Genomic DNA, 24,477 nt, shown 5'->3' with positions numbered 1-24,477 from the left:
CTCCTTTACAAAGAATGCTTGTTTTCTTAAGGCATAGTTGCTCTATTCCCCAAATACACTTAATTAGACAAAAAAGATAATCCTCTGAAGGATTCTGGGGGATAGGGAAATGTAAATAGGTCTATTTTTGTAACTTTTTAACATTTTATACTTTTGAAAAATAGCATTTGTTTAATTTAATGAAAAAACCCACAAAAACAGAATGTAGAAAATGAACTATATAACTTGAGGACAGGGATGGGAAGGGGAAACTGAAAGAAAGCAAAGGAAAGGGTGACATTATCCAAAAAAAAGAAATGTACTCATTAACCTGATTTATAAAATGATAACTACTCTGTATATCACATTAATAATAACAACAAAATTTAATTTAATTTAAAATTAGCATTTGTTAATTTAATGAAAGAAAACTAAGTTCATCTTCAGGAGATATAATTTTGGGAAATCTCAAATATAAAGTTTTCTCTCACAAAATATAGCCTATTAAAAAATCAAGCATGAACATCTAATTAAGGTCAGGTTTGGGAGATTTGGGTCTTTGCCCATACAATCCCTTTAGACCTATGGGCTACTGAAATTCAAGTAACAGGAAAATTCATGTGACTTTCTTTTTCCATCATGAATAAGTTTTGGACCCTTTGTTCCCAACACATCTCTTCCTTCCTTCCATCAAAGCAAAAACCTGTCCACATTGCTTCTTATGACTACTACATATTCTCTTCACAAAAAACTGAAAGAAGCCGGGAGCTGGTGGCTCACGCTTGTAATCCTAGCTACTCAGGAGGCTGAGATCTGAGGATCGCGGTTCAAAGCCAGCCCGGGCAGGAGAGACCATGAGACTCCTATCGCCAATAAACCACCAGAAAACCGGAAGTGGCGCTGTAGCTCAAGTGGTAGAGTGCTCGCCTTGAGCTGAAGAGCTGAGGGACAGCGCCCAGGCCCAGAGTTCAAGCCCCACGACCGACAAAAAAAAAAAAAAAAAAAAAAAAACTGAAAGAAATGAAGGAGAATAGGAATACCCAACTACAAAACCCAGAGGTAACTTGCTCGCACCACACACTTACACAGACACTTGTGTCTGCACCACCCAGCTTTGAATAAAAATGGCAATGTATTAATACTTAATCTTGAAGCCTACTTGGTTTCTTAATATCTTTCCATGGACATTTGAATTTTACATCAAATGCAAATATTCTTCATTTTTAATGGCTAAGCTGCACAAAGCTTACATCATAGAGATAAACTTTATCTATTCTTTTTTTTCTTGGGGGGGGGGGGGGGTCCAGTCATGGGCCTGAACTCTGGGCCTAGGCGCTGTCCCTCAGCTCTTCAGCTCAAGGCTAGCACTCTACCACGTGAGCCACAGCGCCACTTCCGGCTTTTTTCTTTTTGCTTATGTGATGCTGAGGAATCGAACCCAGGGCCTCAAGGCATGCAAAGCAAGCGCTCTACCACTAAGCCACCTTCCCAGCCTCCAAACTTTATCTATTCTTATCATCTATTCAATCCCTTAGGAGATTTTTTTCAAACATTAAGACTGCTTCCTGTTCTTTGAACAATCTGCAATGAAATGAGCTCATGGGAGCATTTTAATATATTTTGTTTACCTGCTCATCTACTGATTTCACTAATAATTCTCAAGGACTTAAGGATGTGTATGATAATCTTCATTATCAACCAGAAGAGCTACTACTAAGTTAACTGATTTTTTGAGAACTAGCAATTTGTTGTATACAATAGCTAAGAAACAGGAAGGCAGAAATCTTCCCTTCTTCCAGAGTGCTGCTTCTGTGTGAGATCCAAATAAGAGAAAAGAGATCACAGTTTCCAAATCTTCTAGTTGTACACTAATTGCAGTACTCTATCAATACAAGAAACAAATGATGAGATCAAGAGGGCAGGAAAGTATTTGTAACAGGATCCTCAGCTTATGTCTCTGGGAAAAAGTTTTGCAAAGTTCAGAACAAGCTATAAAAGTTAATAAAGGAAAAATTTCATCCCATATACAATACAATCAGTGGAGAGGCTTTTGTTTTTCCCCTTTAAAGCAGCATTTATATTAGTTGCTATAGTAACACTATTATTGAAAACAATACTGGAACAGAATCTATAATCACTAAGCCAACAGTCATCAAAATGAGGTTTAAATTACATCCAAATGTGTACCTTTTCTTCGTTTAAACTTTATTTTTTGCTTCAATAACTGAAAAAGTCCAACAAACTGAAAAAAAATTGCATGGTCAATATTTTAGCTAACAACCTAAATTAGTTTAAGCTTGAAAAATGACTAGTTCAATTAATAAAACAAAATTAATGATAAATTAGAAGTTTAAGTTAATTTATTTAGAAGTTTAAAGTATTTGGCAAGCTGACAAAAATTCCCATCTAATTAATTCTGAAATTCAACCTTGAAAATAAAATTGTTAAAAAACCATCAAGGCTTTGCCTGGGGGTAAGGTAGGGATTTGCCACGTTTCACAAAGATTTTGCTTGCCATCAGTTTCAATTTGAGTTGCAGAGTATCTGGAAATAAAATGTCACTACAATACTTAACTGCCATATGACCCACTCAAAACACGATGAAAAATTCCTTTTACTACTTAAAGAAGGCTAGATTTTTAGTAAAGAAATTTAATATTCCTAGTCAAAAAAGCTTCTACTTGTGAATTTGAAGTCTGTTTCTTCACAAACTGCACTGGAAAAAACATAGTGCACTTGATAAGTAACCATAGAGCTTATTGAATGAAGTGCACCAAACACTTCATATCAGATTTTTTTGGGTCAAGACCACCATAACCTTTGCCAAGGAGCATTTATAAATATACTGAGATCCCTAAATTGTTGGTATAAATAAGATAGTGAAAAGACAAGCCTGCCAAAGTGACTTTGATAAGAATGTTTTCTCCTTAATTTAACATTTAAAGAAGTAGATACTATTTTCAGCATTTAACCTTTAAAAATTGGTTATCTGTTACAATTATGACACATGCCATATGCCACAGTGAGGTAGAAAGCTGTCACTGTACACTTTCTATGACTACGGTGATTTTCTAGACTGCAGCGTTTGAAATACAGACTGAATTAGAAATCAGTTCTCATTCTAAACATCCTTTAACTCAGCTATAGGTATGGTGTAACAAGGAATCAAGAAGACACACAAAAATAGGAATGAAGCTGGGCAGTGTTGGTTCATGCCTTGATTCAAAGCCAGCTGGAGCAGGAAAGCCTGTGAGAATCTTAATCTCCAAGTAGCCAGAAAGTATAGGTGCAGCTCAAGTGATAGAGTAGCAGACTGGAGTGAAAAAACTCAGGGACAATGTGCAGTCCCTGAGTTTAAGCCCCAGGACACACACACACACACACACACACACACACACACACACACACACACACACACACACACACACACACACACACACACACACACACACACACACACACACACACACACACACACACACACACACACACACACACACACACACACACACACACACACACACACACACGAAAGTAGCTACTTACCAGCTCAACTTATATTTTCAAGAAACATAGGAAAATGAGTGATAAATAATAGTAGAATAAGTTTCTGAGTGCCAGTGGCTCACACCTGTAATCCTAGCTACTCAGGAGGCTGATACCTGAGGATTGTGGTTCAAGCTAGCCCAGGTAGAAAAGTCCCTCTGAGACTCTTATCTCCAATTAACCACTCAAAAACTGGAAGCCGCACTGAGGCTCAAAGTGGTAGAGCATTAGCTTTGAGCAAAAAGAGCTTAGATCCAACAGCCAGGCCCTGAGTTCAAGCCTCACAACTGACAATAAAATAAGTGATACATAAGACATCTAGAAATCATTTATTCATCAAATTTCTCCTGCATTATTATATTCTTCAAGAGTACAAAATAATATGTCTGATATAACCCGTTTAGCCATGCAATCTAGTAATTGAAAAAACAAAAGTGAGCTATGTCACCCACTCAATTTGCCTGCAAGTATCACAGCTTAAACTGTCTGTTGCTCATCTTCCTCTGAGTGTTAAAACACATATTTTTAAAAATTTTGAACCCAGGCACTAGTGGTTCATGCCTGTAATCCTAGCTACTCAGGAGGCTGAGATCTGAGGATCACAGTTCAAAGCCAGCCTGGGCAGGAAAGTCCATGAGACTTATCTCCAGAAAACCGGAAGTGGCACTGTGGCTCAAAGTGGTAGAGAAGAAAAAAAAAAAAAAAAAAAAAAAAGCTCAGGGACAGCGCCCAGAACCTGAGTTCAGCCCCACGACTGACCAAAAAAAAAAAATTGAGACAGGGTCTGGCTGTGTAGTGCAAGCTGGCCTTGATCCAGTGATCTTCCTGTTTCAGCTACCTGGGGTTCTAGGACTACAAGCATGTGCAAGACTTACATCTGAATTAGCCAAGCAACAGAGTAACAGCGCTTTAGGATACTACACAAGCTGTAGTGCTCAAATACTTGTATTCATGAAAGATTATTGACTATAAGGAACTAACAAAAATCATTGTTTCAATAAAAAAAAAAAGGAACTAACAACATGTTTGGTGTATCCTTCTAAATTTCAATAAATGGAAAATAAAAAGACAAAAGGCTATGTAGCCTTGTTATCTAAGCTTTTCCCTACAAGGGATATCATGATAGAACACTTGAATTCAACATTGAATTTTGAATGAAAGTTTAATACACGCCTAAATACAAAAATGGTAGGTACCTTTGTAAACTGGGAGATTTATATGCAGTAATACTGGGGATTGAACCCAGGGCCTCAAGCAAGGTAGACAAGGAGTGTACCACCTGAGCCACATACAGATATTGGGTAATAGCTCTTAACAGCAATGCCAGCCAACAGTAATAGATAGCTATACAATGATGGAGGTAGCATATTCTCTCTCTGTATTGTCCAGTATTTTGGCCACTCAGGACATGAGTCACTTGAACACTTGAGTCAGTAGAAGTAGTATGACTAAATAACTTACTTTTTAAACTTTAGTTTTAATGATGTAAATGTAAACAGCCACATGTGGCTAGTGACTCTTGTATGGACACTTCAGATCCAGGCTCTTAAGTGGATTTAAATCTGAGTTCTACCACTTACTAGCTTTATGTCCTTGAGCAGTTTATCTTTCCAAGCCACCTGTTCCCTGCCCTGTAAAATGGGTTACATGCTATTAACACTTGTACTACAGTTAATTAAATGAGTCCTTCTGAACCTTTATTCTCAGAAGTTAATATCAGTTTCGAAAAGGTTCCTGAAACAGGTTGATTAGCTCTTTCATATGTCACATTAAATTGTGGAAATGGAGTGAAATTTCACTCTAGTGGTAAAAGGAATAAGGTAAAACCTTTCCATTACCACGCACTATGGCTGATAAAACCATACAATAACATCTCTGTTCAGTAAACTATGTTTAGAGGTATTAAAGCTCGCAGGAAGGACTAAAGACAAGGGGGAAAAATTGTACACAACATCAGGGTGGAGAAAGCAAACCTAAAGCCTCACTTAGCTTAAATCCCTATTTTGTTCTCCCTATAATTACCAACATGCAGTCCCCACTTAAAAAGACCTAAGAGGGGCTGCGAATGTAGTTAGGTGGCAGAGCGCTTGCCTAGCATACAGCAGGCCTGGGTTTCATCTCCAGTACAGGCACACAAAACAATACTGAGATGTTAACCCTTGCTCAGGTTCCATGTTACATAATTAAGTGGTGGAGCAAGTAAGAGTAAAATCAACCTCAGGTAGAATAGTGCTTGACAGGAAAGACAAAAATGTGTGTGCCACTTTTACTGCCTGGGGCGTTGTGCTTGTTGCCAGTCCTGAGGCTTGAACTCAGGATCAGGTGCAGTTCCTGAGGGTTTTTTTGCTTAAAGATAGAACACTACCACATAAACCACAGCTCTACTTTCAGCTTTTGATGGTTAATTGGAGATAAGAGTCTCAACATTCCTGCCCAGGCTGGCTTCCAACTGTGATTCCTCAGATCTCAGCCTCCTGAGTAGCTAGGACTATAGGCACGAACCTCTGGCATCCAGTGTTTCCTGTGTTTCTTAATAAAGCCTACAGAGCTCAGCTGTGTACACTGTACTGAAGAGAAACAGAATATCCACTTAAACCTTATGAAACATGACCTTGTCCCAGAGTTTCATCTTTGACATCTATGGAATTTACAAGTTCATGATTAGAAAAAGCACTTTCCCAAATAAAATGCACATGTTCATGGAAGATTAATATCACTTTAATATTTAAAAGATAAATAGTTAAAAATCATTTGACAAGCCCATCACTACAAACTTGTTCTGTGCAAATTGTAAGTTAAATGGCTGGGGAACATTGGCTGCAAAAACTAAGGCAATGAATAGACAGTAGACAGGTTCAGTCATCGATTTATTTGAAAAAAAAAAACCCACTAGAATGGTTGAGATTGTTGTATTTCGAAAGAAAAAATCAGCAGCAACAACCATTAAGAAAGAAGCCAAGCAGGGCACGGGTGGCTCATATCTGTAATCCTAGCTACTCAGGAGGTTGAGATCTGAGGATTGCGGCTCAAAGCCAACCTGGGCAGAAAATTCTGTGGGACTCTTATCTCCAATAAACCACCAGAAAACCGAAAGTGGTGCAAGTGGTGCTGTGGTTCAAGTGGTAGAGCACTTGCCTTGAGCTGAAGAGCTGAGGGACAGTGCCCAGGCTCAGAGTTCAAGCCCCATGACTGACAAAAAAAAGAAGAAGCAGCCAATGAAGGATATGAGTGCCTAACCACTCTGGAGGCTGAAATATTAGGATTACAGTGTGAAACCAACCTGGGCAGGAAAAATCCATGGTACTCTTTATCTACAATGAAATAGTAGAAAGTGGGAAAGGAAGGTGTGATTCAAGTGACAGAGTGCTAGCCTTGAGCAAAAAAAACAAGCAAGAACTTGAGGTTCTCAGCTCAATCTCTAGTACTGGTGTGTGCATGTGCACACACGTGTACATGTGTAAACATGCACACACACAGAGTCCAATGAGGGGATGCTGAATGAAGTATACTAACATGGCAGATTAAAGATAGAACTAAAGATACAAAGTAAATCCCCAATTTTCTTCCCTTCATAAACCCACTATGACAGATTTCAATTTCACTGATGGTACAGTAAGTCTAAGTCTAATGCCACCTCTCAATAGAGGCACACATCATTGCAGAATGATAGAAGTCCAGTTAAATATTACTATACAGAAATTCAAAAAAGGCCAGATCAAAGTGCCCACCATTTGTCATTCACTGTGGATGACAGAGGAGGAGCAGGGACTATTGCTCTTGCCTTCAAAGAGCTGCATAAATACTGACAAAAAATAATAGAGTGGCTAAGAAATTAAGTCTGAGATAGTAAATCTAGAAAGTAGGGAAGTAAAAGAAACTAAGAACAGAAATACAAAAGAACTACATAATAAGGAGGCAGGGACATTAAAAAAAGAATGTGTTTACAACTGTACTATAATAATAGGAATCATCTTTGTAACATCTTTTTTGGGGGGGTGAGGGGTGGTCCTGGGGCTTGAACTCAGGGCCTGACCACTGTCTCTCTGTACTTCTTTGTGCTCAAGGCTAGTGATTTACCACAGTGGTGCCACAGCACCACTTCCAGCTTTTTCTGAGTAATTTATTGGAGATAAGTGGCTCACGGACTTTCCTGCTCAGGCTGTCTTCAAACTTCAATCCTGAGATCTCTGCCTCCTGAGTGGCTAGGATTACAGGCATGGGCCCCCAGCACCTGAATTGCTATAAGTTTATTAACTCATACTCTTTCCTTTCAGGTTTCTATGCAGGCATTTTTTTGGATGGTGGGTTTTGTTCCCCCCCCCCGCCCCCGTCAGTTGGGGGGCCTGAACTCTAGGCCTGGGCACTGTCCCTCAGCTCTTCAGCTCAAGGCTAGCGCTCTACTGCTTGAGCCACAGTGCCACTTCTGGCTTTTTCTGCCTATGTGGTGCTAAGGAATCAAACCCAGGACCTCATATATGCAAGGCAAGCACTCTACCACTGAGCCACCTTCCCAGCCCTAGTGGGTTTTTCCCCCACATTAAAAAAAACGTTAAGTAGTTGCATAAAGGAGTTTCAATGCCAGTTTATGAGTATAATGTATTATGATCAATGTCACCCCTTCCATCATTCTTGGTGGAGATTTTTATTGGGGATAAAGCATGTACTTCACAATAGACTATCTTTCTCTGCTACATGGAGAAGTGATCAACCATGCTTTTACTTAATTCAATAAAATTTTATTCTCTATGAAAAACTGTGAAATACAGACTTCATCAGATGACTAAGTTTCAGAGTAGCAGCTATATTAACCTTGGATCATGCTGGCTTTGTTTAAGCTACTAATATAAGCCTCCTTACCTTTGGCAGCATGGGAGTGTCCCTCTTCTTCTTCTTTTCAGAATTAGGGTCATCTAATAAGTCAGGCTCAAAAGTATAAAGTTCAGTAAGCTCATTCATGGTAAAATGCCGCTCAACCTGCTGCTGATCCACAACTCGGAAAGACAGAGATTGCTTAGTTACCTGCCGGTCATAAATCTTATCCTCCATGGTTCCCTTTGGGAAAAGAAGGAATACACAAAAACATTCTTGTAAGTATGAACCTTAATCAAGTAGAAATATAGTTACTACTTAATAGGAAGTGCTAAAACTTCAAGGTCATGCATTGCCATAAAGAAATAATCATTACCAGTGTTGCTTAATTCATGAAAGACTTCAATTCTTAGCATAGTTTACCATAACAAATTAAGAAAATTAGTGATAATCATTCTAAATTATCTATCCCCAAAATACATTTCCTGTGCTGTTCCATGTATTTCTAGATTTGATGAAAGTAGGAAGAGCAGGCAGATACCAGGGCAGAGAGATATAAAAGGAACAAGTGAAATAAGAATAAGGTGGGCACTGAAGTTTGAATGCAATAAACAGTTCAATTCCTCTTCAGTGTAATATAGTAAGATATCAATAATCACCACAAACTACTATCGGGTGTTAGTTTCTATTTAAACTATTTTTGTATCAAGCATTGGTTTCTATATTTTAGAGCCAAAAAATACTAACATGAAATTCTGTGTCAATTACTTAAAAGCTAGAATATAAAGAAGTTGTGCTTTTAAATAACAGGAAAGAATATACAATGAGGCTATCAATGTTTTCACATACTAAAGGAGATCAAATAAGCAAAGATCTTCAGCAGTGAAACACAGGCTCTAGCTGGAAGCCCAGATGAGGAGACAGGTGGAGAATGGTAATGCCTGCTGTTATATAGCAAATACACCAGTTAAAAAAACAACTTGCTTCTATAAATGTAGATTACCTCCAAATATATTCATATCTTTGCTTTTACTTTTTTTTCTTGAATTTGAGTTTCTGGGCTTTGGTTTTTTGTTTGCTTTTGTTTTGAGACAGTTTTTTTAAACTGTGTAGCCAGGCTGGCCTCGACTCAATCCTCCTGCTTCAGCATTCTGAGTGCCGAAGATCACAGCCATGAAACCACTTACAACTGGCTTCTAAGTACCTTGGTTTGTATTTCAAGGACATTACTTTAATAGACTTGACTAGAAAACATTAAATAGCCTTTTTATCATGATTGTTCATATATTATTTCTTTTCTTATTTGCTCACGTTAAGAGATTACTGGTGGCCATTGGAAAACAATGACCTTGTCGTTACTAAGAAAATTAGTTTGTTATTCATCGTCCTATATATGCTAAGCAAGGGGAAGTATAAATGTTTAACGTTCCTGAACTAGTAGGAAAATACAAAACAATTTGCACCTGGAAAGCTGACATTATAAAAACAGATGAACTTCAACTAGAAAATCCTAAAGAGTCCAAGCTTTACTTTTCCAATTTTCTATATAAGAATAGTATTTTCAACTTTGTCTCTGTAATACATATGTGTTCTGCAGCAATAAAATGCAATCAGTTCCATCCATTTATGTTCAGTACCTCTAAACTATCACCAGTCTCACTCAATTTTTCAATATGTAAAAGAATATATAAATTATAAACATACCTGAGCTAAGAACCTATATACATATACAGGCTTTGTTTGTCCAAAGCGATAAACTCTGAATATACTCTGGATATCATAGGATGGATTCCAAGAAGCATCGAATATAATTACTCGATTAGCAGCTACCAGATTAATTCCAAGAGATCCTGCTTTGGTGGATATGATAAATAATCGCCCTCTGAAAATGGAAATATGAAAGAAAAGCTTAATGATGATAAGACTTTTGAGTCTTAAGTTCGTTTTCTGATCAAGACTTCACAGAATTCATTTCTTACAAAAGAAAATCAAACACAGGAAGAGTCAGGTTTATTTATATACACCACCCCCCAAACCTTATTGCTGAAAAATGAATGTCTGATGTTAAAAATAAAGATGAATATTTACATTTAAAATCTACTTGCCAGGCACTGATGGCTCACACCTTGAATCCTAGCTACACAGGAAGCTAAGACCTAAGGGTTACAGTTTGAAGCCAACCTGGGCAGGGAAAGTCTGTGATACACTTATCTCCAATTAAATAGCAAAAAGCTGCAAGTGGAGCTGTGGCTCAAGTGGCAGAGCACCAGCCTTGAGTAAAAAAGCAAAGCAAAGAACATGAGGCCCTGAGTTCAAGCCCCAGTATCAGCACAATAAAATTTTTAAAAATAAAGATGAGTATGAAAATCATATGTTCATAATGTGTTCATTGTGTTACTTACAGGTACCCTACTAAACTCAGAAAATAGCTGTATAACTGCCAAGATCCTATTGTGCTGGGAACTGAAATAAACCCTAGAAAATCTAAATGAAGGACAATACTAAAGGAACCAAGTGCAACAGGGCTGACTCAAGCAAACACCTGTTGCATAGCATGTGAACATACAGACAGAAAGGCAGATACAAGGCACTCAAATAGCTCAAACAGGAGCAACACACAGGGTTGCAGGAAGGGAGTGCTCCAGGAACATGACAAACTGAGGTATTGAGTGCTAGATTAGGAGAATTTGATAATGAATCAATGAGATATGTTAGGAGAAAAAAAACCTAAGGTAAAAACAGCCCAAATAAACAGGTATATATGAAAAGTAATTTTTTTCAGTGCCTTAAGAATATTTCCAGAAGTGGCGCTGTAGCTCAAGTGGTAGAGCGCTCACCTTGAGCTGAAGAGCTGAGGGACAGCGCCCAGGCCCAGAGTTCAAGCCCCACGACCGACCAAAAAAAAAAAAAAAAAAAAAAAAAGAATATTTCCAGAGCCACAATAAAAGACTTCAAATTGACTCAGGTAAATAGGATAAAAATTTAGATTGGGAAAAATGCAAGGGGAAAAGTGTGTTTATACCAGTGGATCTTTCCCCTTTAGACTGGCTGTTTGCTTTTGGTGTTTCTTTTTTGGTGGTACTGGGAGTTTTCAGGGCCTGGCACTTGCTAGACAAGCACTCTCACTTGAGTTATGCCCCCCTTTTCCTCTAGTTATTTCCTCTAGTTACTGGAGATAGAGTCTCAAGTTGATGCTCTGGCATATGATCTTCCTATCTGTGGGATAACAGACATGTGCCACCATGTCCTACTATCAGTGAGATAGGATCTTGTGAACATTTTTCCCACAGTGGCTTCAAACTCCACAATCTTAGTCTCCTGAGTAGCTACGATTAACAGGCATGAGCCACTGTGTCCATCAATTACAATCTGAGATTTTCATACACTTAGGGAAATATCTTTGTGCTCACAGAAATCTGTGTGCAAATGTTCAGAAGAGTTTCAGCTTTAATTGTTAAACATGGGAACAACTCCAATAGCCCTCAAAGGAAAGAGCAACACAAACTCAGCTACATTCCTATGGTGGAATACTACTCAATAATAGAAAGGAATAAAATATTCACAGCTACAAAACCACAGATGGAGTTCAAGTGCATTTCACTAAACAGAAAAAGTGATCCCCTGAGTAATTATGGGGTGGAAAGTGATGAAATTGTGTTGTCTTGATTATATCTTCCATTTATCAAGTATTGTACAAGTATACAAAGTGTGAATTTTACTGTATGTAAAATAAAAAGAGTCATGCAAATCTTTGTACATAGACTTCAAGGTTCATACCTCACATTGGTTTCATCATTGAACTCTTCAGCCCACTTCTTGCGTGACTGTGCAGTGGTAGAGCCATCTAAACGGTAGTAGTCTATATTGCGGAGCCACTTCCCTTCACCTAAGAAGTCAACAAGAAAAACACAACAGGTTTTAGTATATTGCTCTGCTAATCATACTAGGCTTTGCTCCTTGTTCCTCGCTTACAAGTAGCTGAAGCCAGGCACAAGTGGCTCATACCTGTAATGTTAGCTACAAAGGAGGCTGACATCTGAGGATCAAGGTTCAAAGCCAAGCCAAGCAGAAAAGTTCATGAGACTCATCTCCAATTAACTACCAAAAATAAGCCAGAAGTGGAGCTATGGCTCAAGGAGTAGATCTCTAGCCTTGAGAAAAAAGCTAAAGGACAGTGCACATGCCTGGAATTCAAGCTCAGTACTAGAACATGTGCCACACATACCTACAAACACGCACGCACGCTCACACACACAAAAGACAGGTGGGTGAGGTATGGTAGTGCATTCATGGAATCCCAGCATTCAGGAGGCTAAGACAGGAGGATTTTGAGTTCTAGTCTGCCAGGGGACTCAGAGGGAGACCCTGTCTCAAAACAACAAAACAAGCTGGGTACTAGTGGCTTATGCTGAAATCCTAGTTACTTAGGAAGTGAAGATTGGTTCAAGACTAGCCCAAGCAAAAACTTTATGAGACCCTTCTTAACCAATAGCTGGATGTGGTGGTGGCTCACACTTTGGGACTATGGTTCCAGACCACCCAGACAAAAATGTCTAAGACTCCACCTCCAAGTTGGAAGCTGGGCATGTTGTTGTGTTGCCTATCACCCCAGCTACAAAGCAAAAAATAAAGGAGGATCACTATCCAGCCATGGGCCTAAACAAAAAAGAGAGATGCAATCTAAAAAATACATAGTACAGAAAAAAGTCTGGAGGCATGGCTCAGCAGTAGAGCATCTGCCCAGCAAGGGCAAGGCCCAGAGTTCAAATGCCAGTACACAGCTATCCTCAAAATAACAACCTCACACTCAGCCAGTGGCTCACATCCAGCTCCTTATGTTGAAATGTAAACTTCTGTACTACAAGCTTTTTGTCTGAGTTGGTCTTAAAATGTGATGTTCCAGATCTCTGCCTCCTAAGTAGATAAGGTTAGAAGCAAGAGCCACTGGTTGAGCACAGGTATTTTTAAAGCCTATTTTAGGACTGGGTGTGATGGTATACACTTGTAATCCCAGCCATATGATAAATTGATATAATCTCAAGAAAATTGTGGTTTGATGCCAGGCTGGGCTAACAGAATAGTGAGATCTTATTTCAACAAACAAACTGGGCATGGCAGGATGTACATGTAATCTCAACTACTAAGGACATAGGAAGGAGGATCACATTCTGAGGCTAGCCTTACCTAAAATAGAAGACAAGATCTGAAAAGTAACTAACATAAAAGTGAGCCTGAGTACATGGCTGAATAATGTGTTCAAGGTTTTATTTACAGGTACCTTTTCAAACTCAGAAAATATCTGTATAACTTTCGGTCATTATTAGCATATGAACATAAGCATAGGTAAAAGGCTTGTCTAGCAAGTTCAAGGCCTTGAGTCCTAAACACCATAGGATTTTTTTTTTGAGACAGCAACTCACTATGCAGCCTACCCTATTCTAGAACTCACTATAAACCCAAAGGAATCTAAATCAGCATATAACAGATATACCTGCACACCCATGTTGCTGTAGCACAATCCTCAATTGGCAACATGTTATTAATTTGTTTTTGTTTTTGTTTTTTTGGGTCCGGTTGTGGGGCCTGAACTCTGGACCTGGGCGCTGTCCCTCAGCTTTTCAGCTCAAAGCTACCACTCTACCACTTGAGCCACAGCGCCACTTCTGGCTTTTTTTCTTTTTGCTTATGTGGTGCTGGGGAATCGAACCCATGGCCTCATGCATGCAAGGCAAGCGCTCTACCACTGAGCCATCTTCCCAGTCCCATATGTTATTAATTTGGATGCCCAACAATGGAGAAGGGATAAAAAGATTCATGATACAGACACACATATACACGCGCGCGCACGCACGCACGCACGCACGCACGCACGCACACACACACACACACACACACTGGAGTATTAATCAGCCATAAGGCAGAATGAAATTAAGTTATTTGAGGAAAATGGATGAAACTGGAAATCATCTTGTTAGGCAAAACCAGCTAGATGCAAAGTAATAAATTATCATGTTTACTCTCATATGTGGAAACTAGCCCTAAAAACAAGCTAGCAAAAAATAGAGTATAAACTTATAAAGGGAACTATACGCTACTGGGGGAGAATTAGACTACCAGGAGAGCAGAGTAGAACCTCAGAGGGTGATGGAATGAATATGATTAAACTATATCATATACATACAGGAAAATGCCCTGAGAAATCCCATTATTTCATTTTGAAAAGTGAATAGAAAAGACATTGATGTCTAGGTGAGTATTCGGAGTGAATACATAGTCATAAACCCCAATTTTGGTTTTGGGGTTTTCTTTTTAACTGGTCCTAGGCCTTGAACTCAGAGCCTGGGCACTGTCCCTAAGCTTCTTTTGCTCAAAGCTAGCATTCAAGCATTTAAGCAACTGCACCACTTCTGACTTTTTCTGTGACTCACTGATAAGAATCTCACAGACTTTCCTGCCCAGGCTGGCTTGGAACCACGATCCTCAGATCTCATGGCAATTTTATATATTTTAAATCCCTTGAAATTCTGATTTTTTCCACAATATAGCAATTTAATTATATATAAATTTAGAAAACAATTTTTAGTTCCTGAAATTTTTACTCAGGATGAGTAAACAAAAAAAGATTCAACTACAGTTTACCATGTGAGCTTCCTCCCTTCTCAAGGAAGTGTGTGTGTGTGTGTTGTTTTTTCATTTATCTGAAGATGGCCACTGTGTGTGTGTGTGTGTGTGTGTGTGTGTGTGTGTGTGTGTGTGTGTGTGTTGTTTTTTCATTTATCTGAAGATGGCCACTTAGGTTGCTTCCAACTTTCCATCATTATTAGCATATGAACTTAAGTACACAAGTCTCTTGTCAAGACCCTACTTTTGTTCTTTTGTGTTCTTTTGTTGGTGCGAGTCTTGGGGCTAAAACTCAAAGGCTTGTGCTATCCCTTAGCTTTTTCACTCAAGGTTAGCCCCGATACCACTTGAGCCACAGCTCTATTTCTAGCTTTTTGCCTTTTCTGGCTTTTGTCCCTACTTTAAATTCTTTGGAGTATGATGAAGAAATGATGAGGAAATGATACTGCTGAATCTTCCTGTGTTATTTTTAATTTTTAGAAACTTTCGCACACCTTTTAACAGAAGTGACATTTCATATTCTATTCTATTTGTCCCCAGTGGCCACAAGCCATGATCCTCCCATCTCTACCTCCTGGTAGCTATTACAGGTGTGTACTACTATGCCAGACCCCCAGTTTGCATTTTTACCAATGCTGCACAAGGTTCTGATTACTTAAAATTCTCACAAAAAATGTTTAATAGTAAACCCTCTCACAGTTGTGTGGTAGAGTCTCACTGTGGATGTAGTTTGCACTTTCCTAATGACTAATGATGCTGACTGCCTTTCAATGTGATGGTAGTCATTTGCATAGCATTCTTAGATAATTGTCTGTTCAAGACTTTGTCCATTTTATTATGCTAGTTTTTGTTGTTGATTATTCTTGATGTGAAATCCTGATCAAATTAATGATTTGCAAATATTTTCTCCCATCCATTTTACTCCGTAAAAATAGTAAAATGTGTTAATGCTATTCCCCATAGGAAAATTCCAGGCTAAGATGACTTCACTGTTGAACTCTACAAAATATTTAAAGAATTAAATTCCATTCTTATGGTAGTTGCAGCTATTCAAAATGCAGAGATAGGGAAGATGGCAGTTTCAGGTTAGCCTGGGAAAAAAGCTAGCAAAGCCCACCTTGACCAATGAGCCAGGTGTAGTGGTACACACCTGTGATCTCAGCGATAGAAGCAGCCACAGATAGGATAGTGGTCTGAGGCTACCCCTCCATAAATACATGACACTCTATTGGACAACTAACTAAAACAGGAAAAGGGACTGTAGGCCTGGCTCAAGGGATAAAGCAACTGCTTTAGCCTGAGCACCAGGCCAAGTTTAAACCCCAGCACTACCCTCCCCTAACAACTAAAGCCAATTCATCAAGAATTTATAGGGGCTAGTTCTCTAAACCTAATCTCGGGGCTGGGAAGGTGGCTCAGTCGTAGAGCACTTGCCTTGCATGCCTGAGGCCCTGGGTTCGATTCCTCAGCACCACATAAGCAAAAAGAAAAAAGCCGGAAGTGGCGCTGTGGCTCAGGTGACAGAGCGCTAGCCTTGAGCTGAAGAGCTGAGGGACAGTGCCCAGGCCCAGAGTTCAGGCCCCACAACCGGACCACCCCCCCCCCAAAAAAAAACCTAGTCTCTGCTTTGAAATGGTAAAAACAAAACACACAACACCAGTTGGTGTGGATAAGTAGAGACAATAAGTCTAGAAGCTTATCTAAGAAAAGGTAGCCTAGAGCTTACCTATTCTCCCCAGGTTTTGGGTAGGCCAGAGACATTACCATATATTAGAAGGCCAAATAACGCCCACCTTGGCCAGCCAGAACTATTACCTAAGGATTGGTTGGGGGTTGTTAAAGGAGGCCTATAATGTTGTGTGGAAATTGGGAAGCCAAGAAAAGCCCACATCATTTGCTGGTGACCCTAAAAGACAAAAAGTAAAAACAGCCCAAACACCTACCAATGAATGAATCAAAGAATAATCAAACTGTGCTATTACCCACAGAGTGAAATATTAGGCCATAAAAGGCACAATGCTTCAGCCAGATGCTGGTGGCTCATGCCTGTAATCCTAGCTACTAAGGAGGCTGAGATCTGAGGATCAAGATTCAAAGCCAGCCCAGGGAGGAAAGCCCATGAGACTCTTATCTCCAATAAACCACCAGAAAACCAGAAGTGGTGCTGTGGCTCAAGTGGTAGAGCGCTTACCTTGAACTGAAGAGCCTAAGGAACAGCACCCAGGCCAAGTTCAAGCCCCATGGCTGACCAAAGATTAAAATAAATTTTTTAAGGCATGCTCCAAATAGATTAACATTGAAAAGACTGTGAAATGAAGGAAGTTAGTCAAGAAATGTGCATACTGCATCCCAATAGTAGTGTAAAATAGTCAGTGAGCACCGATATACAAAGCAGACTGGTGGTCCTCAGTGGGAAAGGACAGGGCAGCAGTGTGGTAACTAAAGGTTTTATTTACTGATGATTAAAATGTTCAAAAGTTGACTGTGGTACTGGCTATATATATATATAAAATCTGTGAATACACTAAAATAACTTTAAATGGGTGAACTGTACAGGACTTTTTAGAAAGTGTATAACTGCAATAATAAATATTACTGTATTAGAGAACTTGCTAACAGATTTTAGCTGTAACTATATGAGATGACATATGTAATATGTAATATGCTTCACCATGAGGGCCATTTTACTATTTGTATCCCATTGTATCATGCTACAAACCTCAAGTATACATAGAGGATAGTTAAAAAAATGACCAAGCTGGTTGTGGTGGCAAACATCTGTAATGTCAGCAATCAAGAGGCTAAGGCAGGAAAATCATGAGTTCAAGGTTAGCCCAGATTATAGAACAAAAACAACCACAAAAAGACCAGATTTTTGTGGATAAGGATGAGGAAAAATTTGATATATTGAGGCTATATATATATATATATGAATGATATAAACATGTTAAAAACTCACCTTTATAAATAAGAGGTTTATCTCTATCTTCTGTTTTCTCCCGACTGGCCAACTCAAGGAAATCTTCAATCAAGTCCAGAGATATGAGAGACTGGCTAAACACAAGTCTAAAGCAACAGATTGGGGGTTCATGCATTAGAAGATTCACCTAGCAAAGTTATTGCTTCTTCCTAAATTGATCTATAAACTTAACATTTAATAACCAAATTCCCAAAATCTGAGCATAATATTTTTTTGTAAAAATTAACAAGCTAATTGTAAAACTCATGTGGGAATGCTAAGCACAGAGTAGCCAAAACAAATTTGGAAAAAACCAGCAAGTTAGAAGTCTTAACTCTGCCTGGCTTTACTGTTAAAAAAAAAGACATTGTCATTGCAGTGAGGGAAGAAGAAGAGATCAATGGAACAGAAAAGAATACTGCCATATAGTCATTTGGCATGGTTCAATAATCTTCAACAAGGCAAAAACAATTTAACAACAAAAACAATGGATAGGCTGCTCACAACTAGCATTAGTTATATCAATATGCATATGTAAAAAATAAATTTTGGTCTAAGCTTCATGCTTTACAGAAAAAATTAATTCAAAGAGAGTATATAGATATAATATAAAAGTAATAGAGAGGTTAGAAAATGCAGAGAAAAATCTTCAAGTTACTTTAGGCCTTATGGGAGAAGTCAGTGGTCCTTTACTTTGTGTTCAAGGTCACCTATTTGTAAGTGCTCAGAGAAGTATTTGAAAACCAGTGCTCAGCTCCAACTCATAGGTGAGAAGGGACATAATTGAATACTGGAAATGAAAACAGTCTAGAAAGAGAATGTAAGAAGATCTCCTTTCCCTTATATATACCAAGTAGGTGAACACATAAGAAACTCCTTGTGGCAATATGCATTGTTTTGTTTTGATCCTGAAAGTTTGATTATCGAAGTGCTTATGATTCTACAAGATCTTACAACACTCACTACCAGAAAGCATTCGATTTAGCAGAGTGAAAATGAACTAGAGCTTGGAGCCACTAGAATGAACCACATGCACATGTATGCTCATTTTCTATTCTACAGCTTCCCTGCTTAGCTCTGCCCTACTAGTCTACTATCTCTACTACATTATTGGCAAGGAAGTGAACTGACTCTCAACTTAAATGCTAAAGTTCAAGTATGCCTTATCTCTCCTCAGCTTTCTTACTATCTTTTCCATATCCTTAATGCCCTGACATGGAAAAGTGAAATTCCTAGAAATAACTAATTGAAATTAATCTGGAATGCAGGCTCTTAAAGTAGGAAAGAAAGTTGATGTTTTTTAATTAGCAAGTAAGGCAGTCTAGGAACCATTAAGCTAAATCACTTGGAAACAGCTAAAGAGTTGTGGTAATACACAAATGTTCATCTCTGACTTTTCCTAGTTGAAGATAATATGATGATCTATTATCTTGATGGGTTCTGCTCATATCTGCATAAATCATTTTGGTTTTCCTGCTTTATTAATGATTTACATGAAAATATCAACAGAATACTTATGCAAGTCATGCATACCAGGATTTAGTCAATGTTTAATGGTTTATTAATAGACTGGTCAAGCTAAATGTAGTGGAATAGTGGAGTTGGCTATAACTAGCCTCTAACAAAAAAGTTCATTGTTATAGTCTTTTCCCACATCTGATATAATGTTGATAGCTTGAGTTTGACCATGGAGGGAATATTTATATTATGGAAATTAGCAAATTTTGTAAATCAGGTTGTTTCTTCATTGCTTGCCTTTTCTCTTTATTTTCATTATTATTTTATGGAAGGGCAGCTGTTACTTAAGAGCACACCACTGACTAAAAAAATCCTATTTCTCCAGCCCTGTGAAATATCAAATGTACATTGGGTTTAAAAGATCAATTGCATGGGGCTGGGAATGGGGCTTAGTGGTAGAGTGCTTGCCTGGGTGAAGCCCTGGGTTCGATTCCTCAGTATCACATAAACAAAAAAGCTAGAAGTGGTGCTGTGGCTCAAGTGGTAGAGTGCTAGCCTTGAGCAAAAGAACCTCAAGGACTGGGGCTTGAAACTCAAAAACTCAAAAATCAATTGCATGAATAAAGAATGGAGGAATTTGGGAAGTGGAGCTGTGGCTCGAAGTGATAGAATGCTAGCCTTCAGTAGAAGAGCTCAGGGACAGCGCCCAGGCCCTAATTCAAACTGCAGGAGAGGACCCCCTCCCCTGCCCTAAAAAAGAATGGGGGAATCTGATTTGAAAGAAGTTGTATAGAAAAAGAAACTTAGTTGATTAAGTTTAACATGAAACAATCTCACAGACAACGATAACATACTTCTATATTAGATCACACAAATGAAAACACATATAAAATGCAACCATTAGTAAGAATTCAATTCAGTTACTAATTCTCTGGCTACTTTCTACAGTTAGGAACATTTTTTAAAATTAAAAAATAAAGAATTGAGCCAGACTCCACTGGCTCATGCCTGTAATCCTAGCTACTCAGGAGGCTGAGATCTGAGGATCGTGGTTCAAAGCCAGCTGGGGCAGGAAAGTCCCTGAGACTCTAATCTCTACTTAACCACCAGAAAACTGAAGTGATGCTATGCCTCAAGTTGTACACTGCTAGCCTTGAGCTGAACAGCACAGGGATAGGACTCAGGCCCAGAGTTCAAGTCCCACAACCCACAAAAAAAATTATAATTTACATTAAAAAAATGAAAGCCAGACACTGATGGCTCATGTCTATAATCCTAACTACTTACGAAGCTGAGATCTAAAGATTACAATTCAAAGCCAGCCAGGACAGAAAAGTACAGGAAATTTCTTCTCCAATTAAGCAGTAAAATGCCTAAATGAAGGTGTGGCTCAAGCAGCACAGCACCCACAAGCTACAAGCAAAAACAGCCCTGTGAAAGCATGGAGCTCTGGATTCAAGCCCTGGTACTGGCTGGCACACAAGCACATACACACGCACACATGCATGTGCACACACACATGCACAGGCACACACAAACCCAAAAACTAAAACAAAAAACTAGTTCTTTAATCTTGTCCATTTTGGCAAATAGCATACTCTGCAAGTCATTTCTGCTGGAAGTCTAGGAACCATTCTTTAGACTATTCTCTCCTTACTGCCCTTAATCTATCAAATTTTATTATCCCTACTCCAAAATATACTTTATCTCAATTTTAATACTTGATTTTCAAGCAATAAGTAAGAAATGGTAGTGCATGCCTATAATCCCAGCACTCAATAAGCAAAGCCAGGAGTATTATAAGTTCAAGGACAGTCTGGGAAATATAGTGAGATCCTATTTTTAAAAGAATAAATTTTTAAAAATAGGGCAGCATCATAATTTACCTGAAATTATGTTTCTGTATAAAATGGTAATTAGGTCTGTAGAATTCCAGCCTAGCAAGCATGAGGCCCTGAGTGTAAACTCCAGCACCATAAAATAAATATGTAAATAAATATATAAAGACAAAGTGGCTCACTAAAAAATTTAGTGAGCACTGAACAGATGCCAGGTATAGTGAATAGAAACAAATAAAAAGCTAGGTGCAGGTGGCTCACACCTGTAATCCTAGCTACTCAGGAGGCTAAGATCCAAGGATCTCAATCTGAAGCCAGCTCAAGTAGACAAATCCCAGTGACTTTTATCTCCATCTCAAATTAAGAACCAAAAAGCTGGGAGTGGAGCTATGGGCTCAAGTGGTAGAGCACTAGCCTTGAGTAAAAGGGCTCAATGATAGCACCTAGACCCAGAGGACCTGAGTTCAAGCCCTAGGACTGCCTCCCCCAAAACAAAACAAGAAAAAATGGAATGTGTCTTTAAGTAAGCCTACTGGTCTGGTACAAAGACATAAGCAAACAGGTACATTGGAATGTGTTGAGAACTAGTTATTTTTAAAAAGGTGGTATGGGAAGTAACAAATGCCTGTTTACAGAAGGGCTAATTGATACATTAGACCTCTTCCTTTAAAGAGTATTTTTTCAGCATTATGTTAATTATTCAAAGCATCAGACATGTTTTAAAAATCTTTCATGATCATATGTTGAGACTCTGTAACAGCTTATATGGCAAGTCTGGTTTAAAGCTTGGACAATGGTTTGGGGCTAATGATCCAATGGGTGAGATGGTGGGCACAGATATGATAAAGACAGACTCATAAAACAGATAAGAGTCTGAAAGGTAATCATTAAGTCTAGGGATTCAGTGTTCACCAGTGATTGTAGGAAGAAAAACATCTTGGTACAGTGACAAGTTAGAAGCCACACTACAGGGACTGAAAAAGTATGTTTTCATAAATCTTAACTAGACACATGAGCCAAGGATTCCGTCCAAGGGGCAACAGCTCAAAAGGGAAAAGAGCACTGAAGACACCACCTGACTAGAACTCCCAGCTGTCTGCCACTAAGGAAGTGCTATGACAAGAAATTACAAAGGAAATTGCTGAAATAACAGATTATGAACAGGTTTGTCAATTCAGTAAGTATAGGGGGAAAAAACTTACACTTTATCCCCAATTTCTTCTGCCATTCGAAGGATTTCAAAGAGAAGTACCATTTTCCCAGAATGCTCTAAAATCTCAGCATCAGCATCTGTTACAAAATCTTTGTACCAGTCTGGAGCTGGGCTGCTTGGATTAGAAGCTGACGTAGCTTTACCTAAATAAAATAAAGGGAACATAGGTTAAATAATTAATTGACATTGGTCAGTCAGGTAAAACTGAACAAGATCAAGAGAAACAGAAGTACACCAATTTAGGGAGAAAAAAAATATGGCCCATGCACAAACATCACCACCACCATCCCACCCCATCCCACACCAGAGTAAAAAAGCTCTACACTGAAAGACAAGCATGAAGAAGTGGAGGTTGGCTTCAATGCCAATGGTAGCAACAAGAATGGGCTTTGAGAAAATTCAAGTATGAGGCAGACCCTGGAAGTAGAACGGAGGCACTCAGAGATGCTAAGGGATGGAAACCCCCTAGGCCTAAGAGGATCAATTCCCCAAGATGTACTCCAAGAAATAGTGGGGAAGGGAAGAGAGAAACCATAACTCAGCCCAAGCTTTCTAGGGATAGGATGTATTTTGCTGTTTTTACTACTAGAATTCTGGAAAACACAAACAAGGACTTGTCTCATAATTGTCCAATCAATAATTGAAACATAAGTGGATCAGGATACAGGTTGCACCCACGGAGCAAGCAAACCCCTATCTCAGAAATAATGAGCATGTATAACAGATAGACGCATAGCAAGCTTGAGCTAGCAAGATCAGGGCCCTGAGTTCAAAGCCCATAATGGAACACACACACACACACACACACACACACACACACACACACACACACACACACACACACACACACACACACACACACACACACACACACACACACACACACACACACACACACACACGTGCATGCGCATACACGCACGCGCGCGCACACACACACACACCCCACTAGACAAGCAATCAAAAATTTGTCTTTCTGGGCTGGGAAGATGGCTCAGTGCTAGAGTGCTTGCCTTGCATGCAGGAGGCCCTGGGTTCGATTCCTTAGCACCACCTAAGCAGAAAAAGCCAGAAGTGGTGCTGTGGCTTAAGTGGTAGAGCACTAGCCTTGAGCTGAAAGCTGAGGAACAGTGCCCAGACCCAGAGTCCAGGTCCCATGACCAACAAAAAGAAAAAGAAAAATTGTCTTTCTTAGCTCAGTGCCAGTGGCTCATGCCTATAATCCTAGTTACTCAGGAGACTGTTTAAGGATCATGATTCAAAGCCAGCCTTGGCAGGAAAGTCCGTGAAACTCTTATCATCCATTAATCATCAAAGGGCCAAATGCAGAACTGTAGCTCAAGTGGTAGAACACTAGCCTTGAATACAAAAGCTCTGAGAGGGCACCTAGACCTTGAGTTCAAACCCTAGAACCAATACACATAAAAAAAAAAGTTTGTCTCTCTTGACTTATGATCTTTCCTGTCTGCTTTCTGGCTTACAACATAAAGACTTCTAAGCTCTTCCTGGGTTCTGTGCAAACCATTCTAATAATCACATATATGGAAACTGTGATGCTTTTACAGAACACGGGGAAACATGGAAGAGGCCACTCATTTCTTGAAGTGATACAATTGCAACAGACTCCTCCCCACCTCCAACATCAGCCAACGTTTCTACATAACCTATTTACAGCACTCGAAAGTGTATCCTTCTCTTCTCAACCAAAATTTAGGAGAAACCTCAACAACAGTATTTGTAGAAAATTAGTCCCAGAAACACATAAACCATTTGTAATGATAAGATGTAATGATGACAAATGTAACTCAAAAGGTAAACTGAGGGGCTAGGAAGGTGGCTCAGTGGTAGAGTGCTTGCCTTGTATGCATGAGGCCCTGGGTTCGATTCCTCAGCACCACATAAGCAGAAAAAGCCAGAAGTGGTGCTGTTCAGCACTAGCCTTGAGCTGAAGAGCTGAGGGACAGCACCCAGGCCCGGAGTTCAGGCCCCACGACTGACCAAAAAATTTAAGTGTCAAGTACTGTTCTTGTCACTAGAGAATCAGTCTCTTATCA

General features: G+C 39.2%; 1 protein-coding gene across 5 annotated transcripts in view; it reads right to left on the bottom strand.

Moving 5' to 3' along the window:
* Positions 1–24,477, bottom strand: part of Atrx (ATRX chromatin remodeler) — a 177,726-nt gene that overhangs the window by 15,160 nt on the left and 138,089 nt on the right. For all 5 annotated transcript variants that reach the window (XM_070040154.1, XM_070040155.1, XM_070040156.1 and 2 more), the window contains 5 exons: positions 22,413–22,566; positions 17,915–18,021; positions 12,112–12,220; positions 10,039–10,216; positions 8,383–8,577 (listed from right to left, as the gene is read on the bottom strand). In XM_070040154.1, the coding sequence (XP_069896255.1) occupies positions 8,383–8,577; positions 10,039–10,216; positions 12,112–12,220; positions 17,915–18,021; positions 22,413–22,566 (743 nt within the window). The remainder of the gene's footprint in view (positions 1–8,382; positions 8,578–10,038; positions 10,217–12,111; positions 12,221–17,914; positions 18,022–22,412; positions 22,567–24,477) is intronic.

This window comes from Dipodomys merriami, unplaced genomic scaffold, assembly GCF_024711535.1.
Source record: "Dipodomys merriami isolate MVZ:Mamm:240054 unplaced genomic scaffold, mDipMer1.0.p SCAF_3, whole genome shotgun sequence".
In the NCBI taxonomy this organism is placed as follows: Eukaryota; Metazoa; Chordata; class Mammalia; order Rodentia; family Heteromyidae; genus Dipodomys; species Dipodomys merriami.
The sequence above is the reverse complement of the archived record's forward strand: the minus strand, read 5'-3'. Positions and strand labels throughout refer to the sequence as shown.